At 47.5% G+C, this 26,783-nt stretch overlaps 1 protein-coding gene across 1 annotated transcript in view; it reads left to right on the forward strand.

Moving 5' to 3' along the window:
• The first annotated feature begins 280 nt into the window (after positions 1–280).
• Positions 281–26,783, forward strand: part of LOC135513355 (probable JmjC domain-containing histone demethylation protein 2C) — a 126,545-nt gene continuing 100,042 nt past the window's right edge. The window contains 5 exon segments of the mRNA XM_064936283.1: positions 281–420; positions 4,479–4,752; positions 13,870–14,354; positions 14,586–16,355; positions 26,387–26,622. Of these exon segments, the coding sequence (XP_064792355.1) occupies positions 310–420; positions 4,479–4,752; positions 13,870–14,354; positions 14,586–16,355; positions 26,387–26,622 (2,876 nt within the window). The 5' untranslated portion in view covers positions 281–309.

Genomic DNA, 26,783 nt, shown 5'->3' on the forward strand with positions numbered 1-26,783 from the left:
GTTCTAGAGCCCCAGAACGTTGACACCTGTCTGTCTCTGTCTGTGACCTCTACTAGGTTCTAGAGCCCCAGAACGTTGACACCTGTCTGTCTCTGTCTGTGACCTCTACTAGGTTCTAGAGCCCCAGAACGTTGACCTTTGTCTGTCTCTGTCTGTGACCTCTACTAGGTTCTAGAGCCCCAGAACGTTGACACCTGTCTGTCTCTGTCTGTGACCTCTACTAGGTTCTAGAGCCCCAGAACGTTGACCCTGTCTGTTTCTGTCTGTGACCTCTACTAGGTTCTAGAGCCCCAGAACGTTGACCCCTCTATGATCCAGATGACCTTTCTGGACGATGTGGTCCACTCTCTGCTGAAAGGAGAGAACATCGGTATCCAGTCCCGACGCAGGTCCCGTTCCAACCAGAACAACTCTGCCCACGTGAGTACACACACACACACACACACACACACACACACACACACACACACACACACACACACACACACACACACACACACACACACACACACACACACAGACACACACACACACACACACACAGAGACACACACAGAGACACACACACAGAGACACACACACACACACAGAGACACAGACACACACACACAGACATAAACCCACACACACACACATAAACCCACGCCCCGACACATAAACCCACGCCCGCACACACACACACACAAACCCGCGCCCGCACACACACACACACAAACCCGGACACACACAGACATAAACCCACACACACACACATAAACCCACGCCCGCACACACACACACACACACACAAACCCGCGCACACACAAACCCGCGCACACACAAGCCCGCGCACACACACACACACACATAAACCCACGTCCGCGCACACACACACATAAGCCCGCGCGCACACACAAATAAACCCACGCCTGCGCGCGCACACACACACACACACAGACACAGACACACACACACAGACACACACATACACATAAAACCACACACACACACACACACACATAAACCCACTCCCGCACACATACACACACACACACATAAACCCATGCCCGCACACACACACACACACATGTTAACACACAGCAGGGTAATAGTACCGTAGCACTAAGTCAGACAGCAGGGTAATAGTACCGTAGCACTAAGTCAGACAGCAGGGTAATAGTACCGTAGCACTAAGTCAGACAGCAGGGTAATAGTACCGTAGCACTAAGTCAGACAGCAGGGTAATAGTACCGTAGCACTAAGTCAGACAGCAGGGTAATAGTACCGTAGCACTAAGTCAGACAGCAGGGTAATAGTACCGTAGCACTAAGTCAGACAGCAGGGTAATAGTACCGTAGCACTAAGTCAGACAGCAGGGTAATAGTACCGTAGCACTAAGTCAGACAGCAGGGTAATAGTACCGTAGCACTAAGTCAGACAGCAGGGTAATAGTACCGTAGCACTAAGTCAGACAGCAGGGTAATAGTACCGTAGCACTAAGTCAGACAGCAGGGTAATAGTACCGTAGCACTAAGTCAGACAGCAGGGTAATAGTACCGTAGCACTAAGTCAGACAGCAGGGTAATAGTACCGTAGCACTAAGTCAGCACTAAGTCAGACAGCAGGGTAATAGTACCGTAGCACTAAGTCAGACAGCAGGGTAATAGTACCGTACCGTAGCACTAAGTCAGACAGCAGGGTAATAGTACCGTAGCACTAAGTCAGACAGCAGGGTAATAGTACCGTAGCACTAAGTCAGACAGCAGGGTAATAGTACCGTAGCACTAAGTCAGACAGCAGGGTAATAGTACCGTAGCACTAAGTCAGACAGCAGGGTAATAGTACCGTAGCACTAAGTCAGACAGCAGGGTAATAGTACCGTAGCACTAAGTCAGACAGCAGGGTAATAGTACCGTACGGTAGCACTAAGTCAGACAGCAGGGTAATAGTACCGTAGCACTAAGTCAGACAGCAGGGTAATAGTACCGTAGCACTAAGTCAGACAGCAGGGTAATAGTACCGTACCGTAGCACTAAGTCAGACAGCAGGGTAATAGTACCGTAGCACTAAGTCAGACAGCAGGGTAATAGTACCGTAGCACTAAGTCAGACAGCAGGGTAATAGTACCGTAGCACTAAGTCAGACAGCAGGGTAATAGTACCGTAGCACTAAGTCAGACAGCAGGGTAATAGTACCGTAGCACTAAGTCAGACAGCAGGGTAATAGTACCGTAGCACTAAGTCAGACAGCAGGGTAATAGTACCGTAGCACTAAGTCAGACAGCAGGGTAATAGTACCGTATACCTTCTTTTCCATTGTTGGTCATTCTCGGTGGTGTTGAATTATCAACCATATTAAATGTGACATCCTGAAACACCTCTCTCTCTGTCCTCCTGTCTCTAGCCAACCCCATCCTTGGTGTCCCTCCTCTCTCTCTGTCCTCCTGTCTCTAACCAACTCCATCCTTGGTGTGTCTGTTCTCTCTCTGTCCTCCTGTCTCTAACCAACCCCATCCTTGGTGTAATCCTCTCTCTCTGTCCTCCTGTCACTAAGTCAACTCCATCCTTGGTGTGTCTGTTCTCTAAGTCTGTCCTCCTGTCTCTAACCAACTCCATCCTTGGTGTGTCTGTTCTCTCTCTGTCCTCCTGTCTCTAACCAACTCCATCATTGGTGTCCCTCCTCTCTCTCTGTCCTCCTGTCTCTAACTAACCGTAGCACAACTCCATCATTGGTGTGTCTGTTCTCTCTCTGTCCTCCTGTCTCTAACCAACTCCATCCTTGGTGTGTCTGTTCTCTCTCTGTCCTCCTGTCTCTAACCAACTCCATCATTGGTGTGTCTGTTCTCTCTCTGTCCTCCTGTCTCTAACCAACTCCATCCTTGGTGTGTCTGTTCTCTCTCTCCTCCTGTCTCTAACCAACTCCATCCTTGGTGTCCCACCTCTCTCTCTGTCCTCCTGTCTCTAACCAACTCCATCCTTGGTGTCCCACCTCTCTCTCTGTCCTCCTGTCTCTAACCAACTCTATCCTTGGTGTGTCTGTTCTCTCTCTGTCCTCCTGTCTCTATCCAACTCCATCATTGGTGGGTCTGTTCTCTCTCTGTCCTCCTGTCTCTAACCAACTCCATCATTGGTGTGTCTGTTCTCTCTGTCCTCCTGTCTCTAACCAACTCCATCCTTGGTGTCCCACCTCTCTCTCTGTCCTCCTGTCTCTAACCAACCCCATCCTTGGTGTCCCACCTCTCTCTCTGTCCTCCTGTCTCTAACCAACTCCATCCTTGGTGTCCTCTCTCTCTGTCCTCCTGTCTCTAACCAACTCCATCCTTGGTGTCCCACCTCTCTCTCTGTCCTCCTGTCTCTAACCAACTCCATCCTTGGTGTCCCACCTCTCTCTCTGTCCTCCTGTCTCTAACCAACTCCATCCTTGGTGTCCCACCTCTCTCTCTGTCCTCCTGTCTCTAACCAACTCCATCCTTGGTGTGTCTGTTCTCTCTCTGTCCTCCTGTCTCTAACCAACTCCATCATTGGTGGGTCTGTTCTCTCTCTGTCCTCCTGTCTCTAACCAACTCCATCATTGGTGTGTCTGTTCTCTCTGTCCTCCTGTCTCTAACCAACTCCATCCTTGGTGTCCCACCTCTCTCTCTGTCCTCCTGTCTCTAACCAACCCCATCCTTGGTGTCCCACCTCTCTCTCTGTCCTCCTGTCTCTAACCAACCCCATCCTTGGTGTCCCACCTCTCTCTCTGTCCTCCTGTCTCTAACCAACTCCATCCTTGGTGTGTCTGTTCTCTCTCTGTCCTCCTGTCTCTAACCAACTCCATCCTTGGTGTGTCTGTTCTCTCTCTGTCCTCCTGTCTCTAACCAACTCCATCCTTGGTGTGTCTGTTCTCTCTCTGTCCTCCTGTCTCTAACCAACTCCATCCTTGGTGTGTCTGTTCTCTCTCTGTCCTCCTGTCTCTAGCCAACTCCATCCTTGGTGTGTCTGTTCTCTCTCTGTCCTCCTGTCTCTAACCAACTCCATCCTTGGTGTCCCACCTCTCTCTCTGTCCTCCTGTCTCTAACCAACCCCATCCTTGGTGTCCCTCCTCTCTCTCTGTCCTCCTGTCTCTAACCAACTCCATCCTTGGTGTGTCTGTTCTCTCTCTGTCCTCCTGTCTCTAACCAACTCCATCCTTGGTGTGTCTGTTCTCTCTCTGTCCTCCTGTCTCTAACCAACCCCATCCTTGGTGTCCCTCCTCTCTCTCTGTCCTCCTGTCTCTAACCAACTCCATCCTTGGTGTGTCTGTTCTCTCTCTGTCCTCCTGTCTCTAACCAACTCCATCCTTGGTGTGTCTGTTCTCTCTCTGTCCTCCTGTCTCTAACCAACTCCATCCTTGGTGTTCCTCCTCTCTCTCTCTCCTCCTCTCTAACCAACTCCATCCTTGGTGTGTCTGTTCTCTCTCTGTCCTCCTGTCTCTAACCAACTCCATCCTTGGTGTGTCTGTTCTCTCATCATCCTCTACAGGGTCACTACACCCGCGCCCAAGCCAACAGCCCCAGACCAGTCATGAACTCCTCTGGCGGGGCGGTGAAGCAGGGGTCAGGGGTCACCACCCAGCAGGGTCAAGTTCAGGGCGGGTCCCAGAGCCAGCAGGCCCCAGCGCAGCACTCCCCTTGCCAGGAACAGATGCAGCACCGCGGACCTGGCTTCTCCAGGAGGAAGGGATCTGACAGCAGTGTCCCTGATGATGACTTCAAGGGAGACGACGTGGACTGTAACGAGAGAGCGGGGAGAGGAGGTGAGGATGATGAGGAGTATTATGATGGTGAAGATGGAACAAGAGGTGAGGAGATCGTGGACGTTGGAGGAATTTCACCTGTTTTACTTCATGTACTGTGTGGTCAAGCTGTTCCATTGACCTGAGATGAGTAGAGCTCTGAAAGCATTCAGCATGACACTGCCCTGGGAAAGCATTAGCAGGACACTGCCCAGGGAAAGGTTTAGCAGGACACTGCCCTGGGAAAGGTTTAGCAGGACACTGCCCTGGGAAAGCTTTAGCAGGACACTGCCCTGGGAAAGGTTTAGCAGGACACTGCCCTGGGAAAGGTTTAGCAGGACACTGCCTTGGGAAAGCTTTAGCAGGACACTGCCCTGGGAAAGGTTTAGCAGGACACTGCCCTGGGAAAGCTTTAGCAGGACACTGCCCTGGGAAAGCTTTAGCAGGACACTGCATTGGGAAAGGTTTAGCAGGACACTGCCTTGGGAAAGCTTTAGCAGGACACTGCCTTGGGAAAGGTTTAGCAGGACACTGCCTTGGGAAAGGTTTAGCAGGACACTGCCCTGGGAAAGGTTTAGCAGGACACTGCCCTGGGAAAGGTTTAGCAGGACACTGCCTTGGGAAAGCTTTAGCAGGACACTGCCCTGGGAAAGGTTTAGCAGGACACTGCCCTGGGAAAGGTTCAGCAGGACACTGCCCTGGGAAAGGTTTAGCAGGACACTGCCTTGGGAAAGCTTTAGCAGGACACTGCCCTGGGAAAGCTTTAGCAGGACACTGCCCTGGGAAAGCTTTAGCAGGACACTGCCCTGGGAAAGCTTTAGCAGGACACTGCCCTGGGAAAGCTTTAGCAGGACACTGCCCTGGGAAAGCTTTAGCAGGACACTGCCTTGGGAAAGCTTTAGCAGGACACTGCCTTGGGAAAGGTTCAGCAGGACACTGCCTTGGGAAAGCTTTAGCAGGACACTGCCCTGGGAAAGGTTTAGCAGGACACTGCCCTGGGAAAGCTTTAGCAGGACACTGCCTTGGGAAAGCTTTAGCAGGACACTGCCTTGGGAAAGCTTTAGCAGGACACTGCCTTGGGAAAGGTTTAGCAGGACACTGCCCTGGGAAAGCTTTAGCAGGACACTGCCTTGGGAAAGCTTTAGCAGGACACTGCCCTGGGAAAGGTTTAGCAGGACACTGCCCTGGGAAAGGTTTAGCAGGACACTGCCTTGGGAAAGCTTTAGCAGGACACTGCCTTGGGAAAGCTTTAGCAGGACACTGCATTGGGAAAGCTTTAGCAGGACACTGCCTTGGGAAAGCTTTAGCAGGACACTGCCTTGGGAAAGGTTTAGCAGGACACTGCCTTGGGAAAGCTTTAGCAGGACACTGCCCTGGGAAAGCTTTAGCAGGACACTGCCTTGGGAAAGGTTTAGCAGGACACTGCCTTGGGAAAGGTTTAGCAGGACACTGCCTTGGGAAAGCTTTAGCAGGACACTGCCTTGGGAAAGCTTTAGCAGGACACTGCCTTGGGAAAGGTTTAGCAGGACACTGCCCTGGGAAAGGTTTAGCAGGACACTGCCCTGGGAAAGGTTTAGCAGGACACTGCCTTGGGAAAGGTTTAGCAGGACACTGCCTTGGGAAAGCTTTAGCAGGACACTGCCCTGGGAAAGGTTTAGCAGGACACTGCCCTGGGAAAGGTTTAGCAGGACACTGCCTTGGGAAAGGTTTAGCAGGACACTGCCTTGGGAAAGCTTTAGCAGGACACTGCCTTGGGAAAGGTTTAGCAGGACACTGCCTTGGGAAAGGTTTAGCAGGACACTGCCTTGGGAAAGGTTTAGCAGGACACTGCCTTGGGAAAGCTTTAGCAGGACACTGCCTTGGGAAAGCTTTAGCAGGACACTGCCTTGGGAAAGCTTTAGCAGGACACTGCCTTGGGAAAGGTTTAGCAGGACACTGCCTTGGGAAAGGTTTAGCAGGACACTGCCTTGGGAAAGGTTTAGCAGGACACTGCCCTGGGAAAGGTTTAGCAGGACACTGCCCAGGGAAAGCTTCAGCAGGACACTGCCTTGGGAAAGGTTTAGCAGGACACTGCCCTGGGAAAGGTTTAGCAGGACACTGCCCTGGGAAAGCTTTAGCAGGACACTGCCTTGGGAAAGCTTTAGCAGGACACTGCCTTGGGAAAGGTTCAGCAGGACACTGCCTTGGGAAAGCTTTAGCAGGACACTGCCTTGGGAAAGCTTTAGCAGGACACTGCCCTGGGAAAGCATTCAGCAGGACACTGCCTTGGGAAAGCTTCAGCAGGACACTGCCTTGGGAAAGCTTCAGCAGGACACTGCCCTGGGAAAGCATTCAGCAGGACACTGCCCTGGGAAAGCTTCAGCAGGACACTGCCCTGGGAAAGCTTTAGCAGGACACTGCCCTGGGAAAGCATTCAGCAGGACACTGCCCTGGGAAAGCTTTAGCAGGACACTGCCCTGGGAAAGCATTCAGCAGGACACTGCCTTGGGAAAGCTTCAGCAGGACACTGCCTTGGGAAAGCTTCAGCAGGACACTGCCCCTTCAGCAGGACACTGCCCTGTACAAAGCAGCAGGACACTGCCCTGGGAAAGCTTCAGCAGGACACTGCCCTGGGAAAGCATTCAGCAGGACACTGCCCTGGGAAAGCTTCAGCAGGACACTGCCCTGGGAAAGCTTTAGCAGGACACTGCCCTGGGACCCTTTTTAGCAGGTTATTGACTTGGAATTGTTTACTCCTTGGGAAAGCTTTAGCAGGACACTGCCTTGCAAAAGCTTGTTCTAGCTAGGACACTGGTTAAATGGGAAAGCTTTAGCAGGACACTGCCCTAGAGCAGGGAATAAGGTTTAGAGCAGGGAATAACACTGCCCTGGGAAAGCTTTAGCAGGACACTGCCTTGGGAAAGGTTTAGCAGGACACTGCCTTGGGAATAAGCTAGAGCAGGAATACTGCCTTGGGAAAGCTTTAGCAGGACACTGCCTTGGGAAAAGGTTCTAGAGCAGGACACTGCTCCTGCACTGCAGGGAAAATGCTTAGAGCAGGGACACTGCCTTGGGAAAGCTTTAGCAGGAATGCCTAGAGCAGGGAAAGCTTTAGAGACACTGGGAATAAGCTTAGAGCAGGAATACTGCCCTAGGGAAATAATGCTTAGAGCAGGACACTGCCCTAGAGGGAAAGCTTTAGCAGGGAACACTGCATTAGAGGGAAAATGCTAGCAGGAGACTGCCCTGGGATAACTTAGAGCAGGACACTGCATTAGGGAAAGGGAATAACTGCCTTGGGAAAAGCAGGACACTGCCTAGAGCAGGGAATAATGCTCATAGAGCAGGGAATACTGCCTTGGGAAAGCCCTAGAGCAGGATAACTGCCTGGGAGCAGGGAATAACGCTCCTAGAGCAGGAACACTGCTCCTTGGGAAAGGGAATAAGGACACTAGCCAGGGAAAGCTTAGAGCAGGACACTGCCTTGGGAAAGGTAAGCAGGACACTCCTTGGGAGCAGGGAATAACTGCCTAGAGGGAGCAGGGAAAGCTTTAGCAGGACACTAGAGCAGGGAATAATGCTTTAGCAGCAGGGGATAATGCCGAGAGCAGGGAAAGATTTAGAGCAGGAACTGCCCCTTGGGAAACGCTCCTAGAGCAGGGAATAATGCTCCTTGGGAAAGAGCAGGACACTGCCCCTTGGGAAAGCTCCTAGAGCAGGACACGGGACCCCTGGAAAGCTTTAGCAGGACACTGCCTTGGGAAAGCTTTAGCAGGACACTGTACATTGGGAAAGGCATGAGGAGGGCAAACACTGCCTTGGGAAATTTTGCAGATTAACACTGGAGTGATAAATGATCAGATGGTCACTGCCAGGGAAAGATATTGATGTGCAAAAGAGCAGAACTGTAAATAAATAAAAACAGTATGGAGCAGGACATAATTGGGTGGGCTTTACCGACAAGACTATGCAGCTGCAGCGATCGGTTTGCTCAGGACAGATGTTTGAAGTTGGTGAGCAGGAGATAAAAGTCTCCAACTTCAGCGATTTCTGCAATTCGTTCCAGTCACAGGCAGCAGAAAACTGGAACGAAAGGCGGCCAAATGAGGTGTTGGCTTTAGGGATGATCAGTGAGATACACCTGCTGGAGCGCGTGCTACGTGTGGGTGTTGCCATCGTGACCAGGGAACTGAGATAAGGCGGAGCTTTACCTAGCATGGACTTGTAGATGACCTGGAACCAGTGGGTCTGGTGACGAATATGGAGCGAGGGCCAACCGACAAGAGCATACAAGTCGCAGTGGTGGGTGGTATAAGGTGCTTTAGTGACAAAACGGATGGTACTGTGATAAACTGCATCCAGTTTGCTGAGTAGAGTGTTGGAAGCTATTTTGTAGATGACGTCGCCGAAGTCGAGGATCGGTAGGATAGTCAGTTTTACTAGGGTAAGTTTGGCGGCATGAGTGAAGGAGGCTTTGTTGCGGAATAGAAAGACGATTCTGTATTTGATTTTCGATTGGAGATGTTTGATATGAGTCTGGAAGGAGAGTTTACAGTCAAGCCAGACACCTAGGTACTTATAGATGTCCACATATTCAAGGTCGGAACCATCCAGGGTGGTGATACTAGTCAGGCGTGCAGGTGCAGGCAGCGAACGGTTGAAAAGCATACATTTGGTTTTACTAGCGTTTAAGAGCAGTTGGAGGCCACAGAAGGAGTGTTGTATGGCATTGAAGCTTGTTTGGAGGTTAGATAGCACAGTGTCCAAGGACGGGCCGGAAGTATATAGAATGGTGTCTTCTGCGTAGAGGTGGATCAGGGAATCGCCTGCAGCAAGAGCAACATCATTGATATATACAGAGAAAAGAGTCGGCCCGAGAATTGAACCCTGTGGCACCCCCATAGAGACTGCCAGAGGACCAGACAGCATGCCCTCCGATTTGACACACTGCACTCTGTCTGCAAAGTAGTTGGTGAACCAGGCAAGGCAGTCATCAGAGAAACCGAGGCTACTGAGTCTGCCGATAAGAATATGGTGATTGACAGAGTCGAAAGCCTTGGCAAGGTCGATGAAGACGGCTGCACAGTACTGTCTTTTATCGATGGCCGTTATGATATCGTTTAGTACCTTGAGCGTGGCTGAGGTGCACCCGTGACCAGCTCGGAAACCCGATTGCACAGCGGAGAAGGTACGGTGTGATTCGAGATGGTCAGTGACCTGTTTGTTGACTTGGCTTTCGAAGACCTTAGATAGGCAGGGCAGGATGGATAAAGGTCTGTAACAGTTTGGGTCCAGGGTGTCTCCCCCTTTGAAGAGGGGGATGACTGTGGCAGCTTTCCAATCCTTGGGGATCTCAGATGATATGAAAGAGAGGTTGAACAGGCTGGTAATAGGGGTTGCGACAATGGCAGGGGATAGTTTCAGAAATAGAGGGTCCAGATTGTCAAGCCCAGCTGATTTGTACGGGTCCAGGTTTTGCAGCTCTTTCAGAACATCTGCTATCTGGATTTGGGTAAAGGAGAACCTGGAGAGGCTTGGAGGAGTAGCTGCGGGGGCGGATCTGTTGGCCGAGGTTGGAGTAGCCAGGCGGAAGGCATGGCCAGCCGTTGAGAAATGCTTGTTGAAGTTTTCGATAATCATGGATTTATCGGTGGTGACCGTGTTACCTAGCCTCAGTGCAGTGGACAGCTGGGAGGAGGTGCTCTTGTTCTCCATGGACTTCACAGTGTCCCAGAACTTTTTGGAGTTGGAGCTACAGGATGCAAATTTCTGCCTGAAGAAACTGGCCTTAGCTTTCCTGACTGACTGAGTGTATTGGTTCCTGACTTCCCTGAACAGTTGCATATCACGGGGACTATTCAATGCTATTGCAGTCCGCCACAGGATATTTTGTGCTAGTCGAGGGCAGTCAGGTCTGGAGTGAACCAAGGGCTATATCTGTTCTTAGTTCTGCATTTTTTGAACGGAGCATGCTTATCTAAAATGGTGAGGAAGTTACTTTTAAAGAATAACCAGGCATCCTCAACTGACGGGATGAGGTCAATGTCCTTCCAGGATACCCGGGCCAGGTCGATTAGAAAGGCCTGCTCACAGAAGTGTTTTAGGGAGCGTTTGACAGTGATGAGGGGTGGTCGTTTGACTGCGGCTCCGTAGCGGATACAGGCAATGAGGCAGTGATCGCTGAGATCCTGATTGAAGACAGCGGAGGTGTATTTGGAGGGCCAGTTGGTCAGGATGACGTCTATGAGGGTGCCCTTGTTTATAGATTTAGGGTTGTATCTGGTGGGTTCCTTGATGATTTGTGTGAGATTGATGGCATCTAGCTTAGATTGTAGGACTGCAGGGGGGTGTTAAGCATATCCCAGTTTAGGTCACCTAACAGAACAAACTCTGAAGCTAGATGGGGGGCGATCAGTTCACAAATGGTGTCCAGGGCACAGCTGGGAGCTGAGGGAGGTCGGTAGCAGGCGGCAACAGTGAGAGACTTATTTCTGGAGAGAGTAATTTTTAAGATTAGTAGTTCGAACTGTTTGGGTATAGACCTGGAAAGTATGACATTACTTTGCAGGCTCTCTCTGCAGTAGACTGCAACTCCTCCCCCTTTGGCAGTTCTATCTTGACGAAAAATGTTATAGTTGGGTATGGAAATCTCAGAATTTTTGGTGGCTTTCCTGAGCTAGGATTCAGACACGGCAAGGACATCAGGGTTAGCAGAGTGTGCTAAAGCAGTGAGTAAAACAAACTTAGGGAGGAGGCTTCTGATGTTGACATGCATGAAACCAAGGCTTTTTCGATCACAGAAGTCAACAAATGAGGGTGCCTGGGGACATGCAGGGCCTGGGTTTACCTCCACATCACCCGCGGAACAGAGTAGGAGTAGTATGAGGGTGCGGCTAAAGGCTATCAAAACTGGTCGCCTACAGCTCTACTTTGGGAACATAATTCCCTCCTCTGGGAGCATTATTCCCTACTCTAGTAGCATTACTCTCTGCTCTGGGACCATTATTCCCTACTCTGGGAGCATTACTCGCTGAAGTACAGATCAGGTTTGTTTTTTTTAAATATATGAAACTTTGAACATCCCACGGAGCACCATTAAATCCATTATTAAAAAATGGAAAGAATATGGCACCACAACAAACCTGCCAAGAGAGGGCAGCCCACCAAAACTCACGGACCAGGCAAGGATGTCATTAATCAGAGGCAACAAAGAGACCAAAGATAAACCTTAAGGAGCTGCAAAGCTCCACAGCGGAGATTGGAGTATCTGTCCATAGGACCACTTTAAGCCATACACTCCACAGAGCTGGGCTTTACGGAAGAATGGCCAGAAAAAAGCCATTGCTTAAAGTGTTCGCCAAAAGGCAGGTGGAAGACTCCCCAAACCTATGGTCAGATGAGACTAAAATGGAGCCTTTTGGCCATCAAAGAAAACGCTATTTCTGGCGCAAACCCAACACCTCTCATCATCCCGAGAATACCATCCCACAGTGAAGCATGATGGCGGCAGCATCATGCTGTGGGGATGTTTTTCCATCTGCAGGGTCTGGGAAACTGGTCAGAATTGAAGGAATGATGGATGGTGCTAAATACAGGGAAATTCTTGAGGGAAACCTGTTTCAGTCTTCCAGAGATTTGAGACTGGGACGGAGGTTCACCTTCCAGCAGGACAATGATCATAACATCACTGTTAAAGCAACACTCGAGTGGTTTATGGGGAAACATCTAAATGTCTTGGAATGGCCAAGTCAAAGTCCAGACCTCAATCCAATTGAGAATCTGTGGTATGACTTAAAGATTGCTGTACACCAGCGGAACCCATCCAACTTGAAGGAACTGGAACAGTTTTGCCTTGAAGACTGGGCAAAAATCACAGTGGCCAGATGTGCAAAGCTTATGGAGACATATCCCAAGAGACTTGCAGCTGTAATTGCTACAAAAGGTGGCTGTAATTGCTACAAAAGCGTGCATAACTAGTCATCCCCCCCAAAATCAATACTTTGACTTTGGGGGGGGGGGGTGAATAGTTATGCACGCTCAAGTTTTCTGTTTTTTGTCATATTTCTTGCTTGTTTCATAACAAAAAAATATTTGCCGTTTTCAAAGTTGTAGGTGTGTTGTGTAAATCAAATGACACAAACAAATCTATTTTAATTCCAGGTTGTAAGGCAACAAAATAGGAAAAATGCCAAGGGGGTGAATACTTTCAGACCAACCACTGTATAGTGCACTACTTCAGACCAGGGCTCATAGTGCACTATGTAAGGAATAGGGTTCCGTTTGGGACGCGGTCTAGGACTGATGCTGTGTACTGTCCATTCTGCTGCATGTCATTTAGAATTATAATATATATCCTCTGATTCATCTCTCCAGACTTCTCTAATATATTCACCTCTGATTCATCTCTCCAGACTTCTCTAATATATTCTCTTCCTCTGATTCATCTCTCTAGACTAATCTAATATATTCTCCTCTGATTCATCTCTCCAGACTTCTCTAATATATTCTCCTCCTCTGATTCATCTCTCCAGACTAATCTAATATATTCTCCTCTGATTCATCTCTCCAGACTAATCTAATATATTCTCCTCCTCTGATTCATCTCTCTAGACTAATCTAATATATTCTCCTCCTCTGATTCATCTCTCTAGACTAATCTAATATATTCTCCTCCTCTGATTCATCTCTCCAGACTAATCTAATATATTCTCCTCCTCTGATTCATCTCTCCAGACTTCTCTGATTCATCTCTCCAGACATCTCTAATATATTCACCTCTGATTCATCTTTCCAGACTAATCTAATATATTCTCCTCCTCTGATTCATCTCTCTAGACTAATCTAATATATTCTCCTCCTCTGATTCATCTCTCTAGACTTCTCTGATTCATCTCTACAGACATCTCTAATATATTCTCCTCCTCTGATTCATCTCTACAGACATCTCTAATATATTCTCCTCCTCTGATTCATCTCTCCAGACTTCTCTAATATATTCACCTCTGATTCATCTCTCCAGACTTCTCTAATATATTCACCTCTGATTCATCTTTCCAGACTAATCTAATATTTTCTCCTCCTCTGATTCATCTCTCTAGACTTCTCTGATTCATCTCTACAGACATCTCTAATATATTCTCCTCTGATTCATCTCTCCAGACTTCTTTAAAAGTACGAGCAGCAAGCAGGTGGCTGTGAACAAGCGGAGGAAAGCGGAGGAGGAGGAGGAGGATGAAGAGGAGAAGAAATCAGGTTTGAAAAGACTGAGAAGCGAGACTACAGTGAGGTCTGACTTCTCTGAGAGCAGTGACTCTGAGATGTCTACCAAGAGAACCAGGACGGCAGACTCCTCCTCTTCCTCAGAGCAGAACTCAGAGGAGAAGCTAAAAGGAAAGACCGGCCAGGAGGGGCACAAGACCCAGGGTTCTAAGACTGGGAAGGAGTCTGCTCTGACAGGCAGTCTCTCCCCCTGGGGTGAGGAGCTTCAGAAGGCGGAGTTTCAGCAGTCATCAGCCGACAGGGAGCAGAGGTCATCCCTACGACAACCTCAACGACAGGGGGAATGGTCTCCACTGCAACAGCAGCAGGCCCCTCCCCTGTCCTCCTCCTCCCAGGGCTCTGCCCCTCTGAGGGCCAAGGGGAGTGCATCATGGAGAACAACAGCACTATGAAAGCCCAGACCCATCCCCAATCCAAGGACCAGTACACCAGCGCTGAGGTGGTCTCCAGGACCCAGACTCCCTCTCAGTATATAATCGCCATCACAGCAGAGGACGCTGACGCACACATGGCCTCCCCCGGGAGAACTCTGAGGCCGTCTCGGCTCTACTGGCCTCCCAGAATCCATCTGAGCCCTCCTACCTCTCTGAGCCCAGCAGACATTTGGTGCTGAACCCTCTGTTGCCCCTCCCTCTCCCCTTCGTAAGAGCCACTCGGAGTGTGACCTTAGGAACCAGATTCCCTCAGTGTTAGAGTGTGACCTTAGGAACCAGACTCCCTCAGTGTCAGAGTGTGACCTTAGGAACCAGACTCCCTCAGTGTCAGAGTGTGACCTTAGGAACCAGACTCCCTCAGTGTCAGAGTGTGACCTTAGGAACCAGACTCCCTCAGTGTCAGAGTGTGACCTTAGGAACCAGACTCCCTCAGTGTCAGAGTGTGACCTTAGGAACCAGACTCCCTCAGTGTCAGAGTGTGACCTTAGGAACCAGACTCCCTCAGTGTCAGAGTGTGACCTTAGGAACCAGACTCCCTCAGTGTCAGAGTGTGACCTTAGGAACCAGACTCCCTCAGTGTCAGAGTGTGCCCTTAGGAACCAGACTCCCTCAGTGTCAGAGTGTGACCTTAGGAACCAGACTCCCTCAGTGTCAGAGTGTGACCTTAGGAACCAGACTCCCTCAGTGTCAGAGTGTGACCTTAGGAACCAGACTCCCTCAGTGTCAGAGTGTGCCCTTAGGAACCAGACTCCCTCAGTGTCAGAGTGTGACCTTAGGAACCAGACTCCCTCAGTGTCAGAGTGTGACCTTAGGAACCAGACTCCCTCAGTGTCAGAGTGTGACCTTAGGAACCAGACTCCCTCAGTGTCAGAGTGTGACCTTAGGAACCAGACTCCCTCAGTGTCAGAGTGTGACCTTAGGAACCAGACTCCCTCAGTGTCAGAGTGTGACCTTAGGAACCAGACTCCCTCAGTGTCAGAATGTGACCTTAGGAACCAGACTTCCTCAGTGTGTAGGAAGCCGGAGGTAAAGCATGACATAGCTGGCAGCCTGGGCAGTAAGATGGGGTTAGTCCATTCAGTGGTGATCAGACCTATGGCATCAGTCAGTGAGTCTGCTGCTGTAGTAGAGAGAGAGAAGCAGCTATATTCCTCCATGCTGCCCTGCATTAAGAACGCCTCATTGGCCGACGAGGCCAGGAAGTCGTACAAGCTAAGCCCCTCCCCTGATGTCCCCAAGCCCCTCCCCTCCCCAGAGGCCATGAAGCCGAAGCCCCTCTGCTCCCCTGACATCGTCAAGTCTAAAACACAGAGTGTTCTGGAGACTTGTTCTAAACCCAAACCCCTCACCTCCCCAGAGGTGTCCAAGCATAAAGGCCGTTACCCGGACAACACCCCTCGCTCCAGCTTTAAGCCCGTCCTGGCCCGAGGGACTGAGTCGCCAGGATCTTGCACTAAGAGCCCGCTAATCATTGATAAGAACGAGCATTTCACCGTGTACCGGGACCCTGCGCTTGTCCGTCCCAACCAGGAGACCAACCACGTGTCCTATCTGCACCCCCAGCTCCACCCCCTCCATGCCTCCTCCCACGCCTCCTGCCTCACCCCCTCTTCCACCCACCACCACACATCCCACTCCCACCACCACCTTCTCTCCGGGGTGCTCTCTGGCCTGCCTCCAGGCCCCTTGCTGGGGGGTCATCCCCGACTAGACTCCTCAGGGCTGGGGCACCTGGGACTAGCTCATCACCACCCTGTCTCTCAGCCCCAGACACACAGCCACACCTCAGCCTCATACAACCAGCTGGGGCTGTATCCAATCATCTGGCAGTACCCCAATGAGACCCACTCCTATCCCCCCAGACTCAACCTGCCCGGGTCCAAGTGGGTGCACCCTGAAAACCCTGTCAGCTCTGAGACCAACATGAGGAAGGTGAGTACCAAACACCCAGATTCTATTCTAATACAACTATTTTTCCTGTTCAACTACCTCTTCTATTATGACTTCTACCTAGCAACTGTAGCATAGCAACTAATCAAATCAAATTTTATTTGTCACATACACATGGTTAGCAGATGTTAATGCGAGTGTAGCGAAATGCTTGTGCTTCTAGTTCCGACAATGCAGTAATAACCAACAAGTAATCTAACTAACAATTCCAAAACTAATATCTTATACACAGTGTAAGGGGATAAAGAATATGTACATAAAGATATATGAATGAGTGATGGTACAGAGCAGCATAGGCAAGATACAGTAGATGGTATAGAGTACAGTATATACATATGAGATGAGTATGTAAACAAAGTGTCATAGTTAAAGTGGCTAGTGATACATGTATTACATAAGGATGCAGTGGATGTTATAGAGTACAGTATATACGTATACATATGAGATGAATAATGTAGGGTATGTAAACATTATATTAGGTAGCATTGTTTAAAGTGGCTAGTAATATATTTTACATCATTTCCCATCAATTCCCATTATTAAAGTTGCTGGAGTTGAGTCAGTGTGTTGGCAGCAGCCACTCAATGTTAGTGGTGGCTGTTTAACAGTCTGATGGCCTTGAGATAGAAGCTGTTTTTCAGTCTCTCGGTCCCAGCTTTGATGCACCTGTACTGACCTCGATTGTGCATCTGTAGAAGTTTGTGAGTGCTTTTGGTGACATGCCCGAATTTCTTCAGCCTCCTGAGGTTGAAGAGGCGCTGCTGCGCCGCCTTCACGATGCTGTCTGTGTGAGTGGACCAATTCAGTTTGTCTGTGATGTGTACGCCGAGGAACTTAAAACTTAATACCCTCTCCACTACTGTTCCATCGATGTGGATAGGGGGGTGTTCCCTCTGCTGTTTCCAGAAGTCCACAATCATCTCCTTAGTTTTGTTGACGTTGAGTGTGAGGTTATTTTCCTGACACCACACTCCGAGGGCCCTCACCTCCGCCCTGTAGGCCGTCTCGTCGTTGTTGGTAATCAAGCCTACCACTGTTGTGTCGTCCGCAAACTTGAAGATTGATTTGGAGGCGTGCGTGGCCACGCAGTCGTGGGTGAACAGGGAGTACAGGAGAGGGCTCAGAACGCACCCTTGTGGGGCCCCAGTGTTGAGGATCAGCGGGGTGGAGATGTTGTTACCTACCCTCACCACCTGGGGGCGGCCCGTCAGGAAGTTCAGTACCCAGTTGCACAGGGCGGGGTCGAGACCCAGGGTCTCGAGCTTGATGACGAGCTTGGAGGGTACTATGGTGTTGAATGCCGAGCTGTAGTCGATGAACAGCATTCTCACATAGGTATTCCTCTTGTCCAGATGGGTTAGGGCAGTGTGGTTGAGATTGCATCGTCTGTGGACCTATTTGGGCGGTAAGCAAATTGGAGTGGGTCTAGGGTGTCAGGTAGGGTGGAGGTGATATGGTCCTTGACTAGTCTCTCAAAGCACTTCATGATGACGGAAGTGAGTGCTACGGGGCGGTAGTCGTTTAGCTCAGTTACCTTAGCTTTCTTGGGAACAGGAAAAATAGTGGCCCTCTTGAAGCATGTGGGAACAGCAGACTGGTATAGGGATTGATTGAATATGTCCGTAAACACACCAGCCAGCTGGTCAGCGCATGCTCTGAGGGCGTGGCTGGGGATGCCGTCTGGGCCTGCAGCCTTGCAAGGGTTAACACGTTTAAATGTTTTACTCACCTCGGCTGCAGTGAAGGAGAGTCCGCATGTTTTCATTGCAGGCCGTGTCAGTGGCATTGTATTGTCCTCAAAGCGGGCAAAAAAGTTATTTAGTCTGCCTGGGAGCAAGACATCCTGGTCCGTGACGGGGCTGGTTTTCTTTTTTTTATGATCATGTTGCCAGTTTTAAACAGCTAGCTGCTGTAGCATAGCAACTATGATCATGTTGCCAGTTTAATCAGCTAGCTGCTGTAGCATAGCAACTATGATCATGTTGCCAGTTTAATCAGCTAGCTGCTGTAGCATAGCAACTATGATCATGTTGCCAGTTTAAACAGCTAGCTGCTGTAGCATAGCAACAATGATCATGTTGCTAGTTTAAACAGCTAGCTGCTGTAGCATAGCAACTATGATCATGTTGCCAGTTTAAACAGCAAACTGCTGTAGCATAGCAACTATGATCATGTTGCCAGTTTAAACAGCTGGCTGCTGTAGCATAGCAACTATGATCATGTTTCCAGTTTAAGCAGCTAACTGCTGTAGCATATATCTCATGTTCAGTTTGTGAAGACCACTGTCCTGTCCTCTTTGTAGAAGCCATATGTTGGGAAAGCTGAGTGTTCAGGTTATTTGTTATTCTGTTCTGTTAGTAGGTAGGGGATATCCTAGTTATAGGGGGATATCCTAGTTATAGGTTCTGTTAGTAGGTAGGGGATATCCTAGTTATAGGGGATATCCTAGTTATAGGGGATATCCTAGTTATAGGGGATATCCTAGTTATAGGGGATATCCTAGTTATAGGGGATATCCTAGTTATAGGGGATATCCTAGTTATAGGTTCTGTTAGTAGGTAGGGGATATCCTAGTTATAGGGGATATCCTAGTTATAGGGGATATCCTAGTTATAGGGGATATCCTAGTTATAGGGGATATCCTAGTTATAGGGGATATCCTAGTTATAGGGGATATGCTAGTTATAGGTTCTGTTAGTAGGTAGGGGATATCCTAGTTATAGGGGATATCCTAGTTATAGGGGGATATCCTGTTATAGATATCCTAGTTATAGGGGATATCCTAGTTATAGGGGATATCCTAGTTATAGGTTCTGTTTAGGTAGGGGATATCCTAGTTATAGGGGATATCCTAGTTATAGGTTCTGTTAGTAGGTAGGGGATATCCTAGTTATAGGGGATATCCTAGTTATAGGTTCTGTTAGTAGGTAGGGGATATCCTAGTTATAGGGGATATCCTAGTTATAGGTTCTGTTAGTAGGTAGGGGATATCCTAGTTATAGGGGATATCCTAGTTATAGGGGATATCCTAGTTATAGGTTCTGTTAGTAGGTAGGGGATATCCTAGTTATAGGGGATATCCTAGTTATAGGTTCTGTTAGGAGGTAGGGGATATCCTAGTTATAGGTTATGTTAGTAGGTAGGGGATATCCTAGTTATAGGGGATATCCTAGTTATAGGGGATATCCTAGTTATAGGGGATATCCTAGTTATGGTAGGGGGATATCCTAGTTATAGGATATCTGTTTATAGGGGATATCCTAGTTATAGGGGATATCCTAGTTATAGGTTCTGTTAGTAGGTAGGGGATATCCTAGTTATAGGTTCTGTTAGTAGGTAGGGGATATCCTAGTTATAGGGGATATCCTAGTTATAGGTTCTGTTAGTAGGTAGGGGATATCCTAGTTATAGGGGATATCCTAGTTATAGGGGATATCCTAGTTATAGGTTCCTAGTTATAGGGGATATCCTAGTTATAGGTTCTGTTAGTAGGTAGGGGATATCCTAGTTATAGGGGATATCCTAGTTATAGGTTCTGTTAGTAGGTAGGGGATATCCTAGTTATAGGGGATATCCTAGTTATAGGTTCTAGTTTATAGGGGATATCCTAGTTATAGGTTCTGTTAGTAGGTAGGGGATATCCTAGGTTCTGTTATAGGGGATATCCTAGTTATAGGGGTTATAGGGGATATCCTAGTTATAGGGGATATCCTAGTTATAGGGGATATCCTAGTTATAGGGGGATATCCTGTTATAGGTAGGGGATATCCTAGTTATAGGGGATATCCTAGTTATAGGTTCTGTTAGTTATAGGGGATATCCTAGTTATAGGGGGATATCCTAGTTATAGGGGATATCCTAGTTATAGGTTCTGTTAGTAGGTAGGGGATATCCTAGTTATAGGGGATATCCTAGTTATAGGTTCTGTTAGGAGGTAGGGGATATCCTAGTTATAGGGGATATCCTAGTTATAGGGGATATCCTAGTAGGGGGATATCCTAGTTATAGGTTCTGTTAGTAGGTAGGGGATATCCTAGTTATAGGGGATATCCTAGTTATAGGTTCTGTTAGTAGGTAGGGGATATCTAGTTATAGTTATAGGGGATATCCTAGTTATAGGGGATATCCTAGTTATAGGTTCTGTTAGTAGGTAGGGGATATCCTAGTTATAGGGGATATCCTAGTTATAGGGGATATCCTAGTTATAGGTTCTGTTAGTAGGTAGGGGATATCCTAGTTATAGGGGGATATCCTAGTTATAGGGGATATCCTAGGTTCTGTTAGTAGGTAGGGGATATCCTAGTTATAGGGGATATCCTAGTTATAGGGGATATCCTAGTTATAGGTTCTGTTAGTAGGTAGGGGATATCCTAGTTATAGGGGATATCCTAGTTATAGGTTCTGTTAGTAGGTAGGGGATATCCTAGTTATAGGGGATATCCTAGTTATAGGGGATATCCTAGTTATAGGTTCTGTTAGTAGGTAGGGGATATCCTAGTTATAGGGGATATCCTAGTTATAGGGGATATCCTAGTTATAGGTTCTGTTAGTAGGTAGGGGATATCCTAGTTATAGGGGATATCCTAGTTATAGGTTCTGTTAGTAGGTAGGGGATATCCTAGTTTAGGTTCTATTAGTAGGTAGGGGATATCCTAGTTATAGGTTCTGTTAGTAGGTAGGGGATATCCTAGTTATAGGTTCTGTTAGTAGGTAGGGGATATCCTAGTTATAGGATATCCTGTTATAGGTAGGGGATATCCTAGTTATAGGTATCCTGTTATAGGTAGGGATATCCTAGTTATAGGGGATATCCTAGTAGGGGATATCCTAGTTATAGGGGATATCCTAGTTATAGGGGATATCCTAGTTATAGGTTCTGTTAGTAGGTAGGGGATATCCTAGTTATAGGGGATATCCTAGTTATAGGTTCTGTTAGTAGGTAGGGGATATCCTAGTTATAGGGATATCCTAGTTATAGGGGATATCCTAGTTATAGGTTCTGTTAGTAGGTAGGGGTAGGGGATATCCTAGTTATAGGGGATATCCTAGTTATAGGTTCTGTTTATAGGGGATATCCTAGTTATAGGGGATATCCTAGTTATAGGGGATATCCTGTTTAGGTAGGGGATATCCTAGTTATAGGGGATATCCTAGTTATAGGGGATATCCTAGTTAGGTTCTGTTAGGTAGGTAGGGGATATCCTAGTTATAGGGGATATCCTAGTTATAGGGGATATCCTAGTTATAGGTATCCTAGTTATAGGGGATATCCTAGTTATAGGGGATATCCTAGTTATAGGTTCTGTTAGTAGGTAGGGGATATCCTAGTTATAGGGGATATCCTAGTTATAGGGGATATCCTAGTTATAGGTTCTGTTAGTAGGTAGGGGATATCCTAGTTATAGGTTCTGTTAGTAGGTAGGGGATATCCTAGTTATAGGTTCTGTTAGTAGGTAGGGGATATCCTAGTTATAGGGGATATCCTAGTTATAGGTTCTGTTAGTAGGTAGGGGATATCCTAGGTTCTGTTATAGGGGGATATCCTAGTTATAGATATCCTAGTTATAGGGATATCCTAGTTATAGGGGATATCCTAGTTATAGGGGATATCCTAGTTATAGGTTCTGTTATCCTAGTTATAGGGGATATCCTAGTTATAGGGGATATCCTAGTTATAGGTAGGGGATATATCCTAGTTATAGGTTATGTTAGTAGGTAGGGGATATCCTAGTTATAGGGGATATCCTAGTTATAGGTTCTGTTAGTAGGTAGGGGATATCCTAGTTATAGGTTCTGTTAGTAGGTAGGGGATATCCTAGTTATAGGGGATATCCTAGTTATAGGGGATATCCTAGTTATAGGGGATATCCTAGTTATAGGGGATATCCTAGTTATAGGGGATATCCTAGTTATAGGGGATATCCTAGTTATAGGGGATATCCTAGTTATAGGGGGATATCCTAGTTATAGGGGATATCCTAGTTATAGGTTCTGTTAGTAGGTAGGGGATATCCTAGTTATAGGGGATATCCTAGTTATAGGTTCTGTTAGTAGGTAGGGGATATCCTAGTTATAGGGGATATCCTAGTTATAGGGGATATCCTAGTTATAGGTTCTGTTAGTAGGTAGGGGATATCCTAGTTATAGGGGATATCCTAGTTATAGGGGATATCCTAGTTATAGGGGATATCCTAGTTATAGGGGATATCCTAGTTATAGGGGATATCCTAGTTATAGGGGGATATCCTAGGTAGGGGATATCCTAGGGGATATCCTAGTTATAGGGGATATCCTAGTTATAGGTTCTGTTAGTAGGTAGGGGATATCCTAGTTATAGGGGATATCCTGTTAGTTATAGGGGATATCCTAGTTATAGGGGATATCCTAGTTATAGGTTCTGGTAGGTATAGGGGGATATCCTAGTTATAGGTTCTGTTAGTAGGTAGGGGATATCCTAGTTATAGGGGATATCCTAGTTATAGGTTCTGTTAGTAGGTAGGGGATATCCTAGTTATAGGGGATATCCTAGTTATAGGTTCTGTTAGTAGGTAGGGATATCCTAGTTATAGGTTCTGTTAGTATAGTTAGGTAGGGGATATCCTAGTTATAGGGGATATCCTGTTAGTAGTAGGGGATATCCTAGTTATAGGGGATATCCTAGTTATAGGTTCTGTTAGTAGGTAGGGGATATCCTAGTTATAGGTTCTGTTAGTAGGTCGGGATATCCTAGTTATAGGGGATATCCTAGTTATAGGTTCTAGTTAGGGGATATCCTAGTTATAGGGGATATCCTAGTTATAGGGGATATCCTAGTTATAGGTTCTGTTATAGGGGATAGGTTATAGGGGATATCCTAGTTATAGGGGATATCCTAGTTATAGGGGATATCCTAGTTATAGGTTCTGTTAGTAGGTAGGGTGATATCCTAGTTATAGGGGATATCCTAGTTATAGGTTCTGTTATAGGGTATCCTGTTATAGGGGATATCCTAGTTATAGGGGATATCCTAGTTATAGGTTCTGTTAGTAGGTAGGGGATATCCTAGTTATAGGTTCTGTTATAGGTAGGGGATATCCTAGTTATAGGGATTAGTAGGTAGGGGATATTAGTTAGGGGATATCCTAGTTATAGGGGATATCCTAGTTATAGGTTCTGTTAGTAGGTAGGGGATATCCTAGTTATAGGGGATATCCTAGTTATAGGTTCTGTTAGTAGGTAGGGGATATCCTAGTTATAGGGGATATCCTAGTTATAGGGGATATCTTAGTTATAGGGGATATCCTATAGGGGATATCCTAGTTATAGGTTCTGTTTATAGGGATATCCCTAGTTATAGGGGATATCCTAGTTATAGGGGATATCCTAGTTATAGGTTCTGTTAGTAGGTAGGGATATCCTAGTTATAGGGGATATCCTAGTTATAGGGGATATCCTAGTTAGTTAGGTAGGGGATATCCTAGTTATAGGGGATATCCTAGTTATAGGGGATATCCTAGGTTCTGTTAGTAGGTAGGGGATATCCTAGTTATAGGGGATATCCTAGTTATAGGTTCTGTTAGTAGGTAGGGGATATCCTAGTTATAGGGGATATCCTAGTTATAGGGGATATCCTAGTTATAGGGGATATCCTGTTAGTAGATATCCTAGTTATAGGGGATATCCTAGTTATAGGTTCTGTTAGTAGGTAGGGATATCCTAGTTATAGGGGATATCCTAGTTATAGGGGATATCCTAGTTATAGGGGATATCCTAGTTATAGGGGATATCCTAGTTATAGGATATCCTAGTTATAGGGGATATCCTAGTTATAGGTTCTGTTATAGGGGATATCCTAGTTATAGGTTCTGTTAGTAGGTAGGGGATATCCTAGTTATAGGGGATATCCTAGTTATAGGGGATATCCTAGTTATAGTTATAGGGGATATCCTAGTTATAGGTTCTGTTAGTAGGTAGGGGATATCCTAGTTATAGGGGATATCCTAGTTATAGGTTCTGTTAGTAGGTAGGGGATATCCTAGTTATAGGGGATATCCTAGTTATAGGTTCTGTTAGTAGGTCGGGGATATCCTAGTTATAGGGGATATCCTAGTTATAGGGGATATCCTAGTTATAGGTTCTGTTAGTAGGTAGGGGATATCCTAGTTATAGGTTCTGTTAGTAGGTAGGGGATATCCTAGTTATAGGGGATATCCTAGTTATAGGTTCTGTTAGTAGGTAGGGGATATCCTAGTTATAGGGGATATCCTAGTTATAGGTTCTGTTAGTAGGTAGGGGATATCCTAGTTATAGGGGATATCCTAGTTATAGGTTCTGTTACTAGGTAGGGGATATCCTAGTTATAGGGGATATCCTAGTTATAGGGGATATCCTAGTTATAGGGGATATCCTAGTTATAGGTTCTGTTAGTAGGTAGGGGATATCCTAGTTATAGGGGATATCCTAGTTATAGGGGATATCCTAGTTATAGGGGGATATCCTAGTTATAGGGGATATCCTAGTTATAGGGGATATCCTAGTTATAGGTTCTGTTAGTAGGTAGGGGATATCCTAGTTATAGGGGATATCCTAGTTATAGGGGATATCCTAGTTATAGGTTCTGTTACTAGGTAGGGGATATCCTAGTTATAGGGGGATATCCTAGTTATAGGGGATATCCTAGTTATAGGGGATATCCTAGTTATAGGGGATATCCTAGTTATAGGGGATATCCTAGTTATAGGGGATATCCTAGTTATAGGTTCTGTTAGTAGGTAGGGGATATCCTAGTTATAGGGGATATCCTAGTTATAGGTTCTGTTAGTAGGTAGGATATCCTAGTTATAGGGGATATCCTAGTTATAGGTTCTGTTAGTAGGTAGGGGATATCCTAGTTATAGGGGATATCCTAGTTATAGGGGATATCCTAGTTATAGGTTCTGTTAGTAGGTAGGGGATATCCTAGTTATAGGGGATATCCTAGTTATAGGTTCTGTTAGTAGGTAGGGGATATCCTAGTTATAGGGGATATCCTAGTTATAGGGGATATCCTAGTTATAGGTTCTGTTAGTAGGTAGGGGATATCCTAGTTATAGGTTCTGTTAGTAGGTAGGGGATATCCTAGTTTAGGTTCTATTAGTAGGTAGGGGATATCCTAGTTATATGTTCCCATATGTTCCTGGTCTGACCCTGCCTGTCTGTCTCTCTATCTGGGTCTGACCCTGCCTGTCTGTCTGTCTCTCTGGGTCTGACCCTGTCTGTCTGTCTCTCTGGGTCTGACCCTGTCTGTCTGTCTGTCTTGGTCTGACCCTGTCTGTCTGTCTCTCTGGGTCTGACCCTGTCTGTCTGTCTCTCTGGGTCTGACCCTGTCTGTCTGTCTCTCTGGGTCTGACCCTGTCTGTCTGTCTGTCTGTCTGTCTGTCTGTCTGTGTCTGACCCTGTCTGTCCGTCTGTCTGTGTCTGACCCTGTCTGTCCGTCTGTCTGTGTCTGACCCTGTCTGTCCGTCTGTCTGGGTGTCTGACCCTGTCTGTCTGTCTCTCTGGGTGTCTGACCCTGTCTGTCTGTCTCTCTGGGTGTCTGACCCTGTCTGTCTGTCTCTCTGGGTGTCTGACCCTGTCTGTCTGTCTCTCTGGGTGTCTGACCCTGTCTGTCTCTCTGGGTGTCTGACCCTGTCTGTCTGACTGTCTGTCTGTCTGACCCTGTCTGTCTGTCTCTCCGGGTGTCTGACCCTGTCTGTCTGTCTGTCTGTCTCTCTGGATGTTGTTGGACTGACCCTGTCTGTCTCTCTGGATGTCTGACCCTGTCTGTCTCTCTGGGTGTCTGACACTGTCTGTCTGTCTGTCTGTCTGTCTGTCTCTCTGGATGTTGTTGGACTGACCCTGTCTGTCTCTCTGGATGTCTGACCCTGTCTGTCTCTCTGGGTGTCTGACCCTGTCTGGGTGTCTGTCTCTCTGGGTGTCTGACCCTGTCTGTCTGTCTGTCTCTCTGGATGTTGTTGGACTGACCCTGTCTGTCTCTCTGGATGTTGTGGTACCAGAACACGGCCAGCCCTTGGCTACACCACCAGGTCCCTGTCTCCTCCTCTGACAGCCTGGACCAACTGAGCCACGTCCCGGTCCCCATCCGACCAGCCAGCGCCGACCCTCACCGGTCCGACCCCCATCCCCACCGTTCAGAACCACACCGCTCGGACCCCCACCGGCTCATCAAGATCAACCCCCACGCCAGCCCCCCTCTGCCACCGGCCAAGACCGCTGGAGATCTTCACCGGGAGTAAGTCTCAGCATTCAATTCAGCCGCTCACACACACTGACACACACTGACACACACACTGACACACACACTGACACACACTGACACACACACACACACACACACACACACTGACACACACTGACACACACTGACACACACTGACACACACTGACACACAC

Source organism: Oncorhynchus masou, chromosome 24 (genome assembly GCF_036934945.1).
Source record: "Oncorhynchus masou masou isolate Uvic2021 chromosome 24, UVic_Omas_1.1, whole genome shotgun sequence".
In the NCBI taxonomy this organism is placed as follows: Eukaryota; Metazoa; Chordata; class Actinopteri; order Salmoniformes; family Salmonidae; genus Oncorhynchus; species Oncorhynchus masou.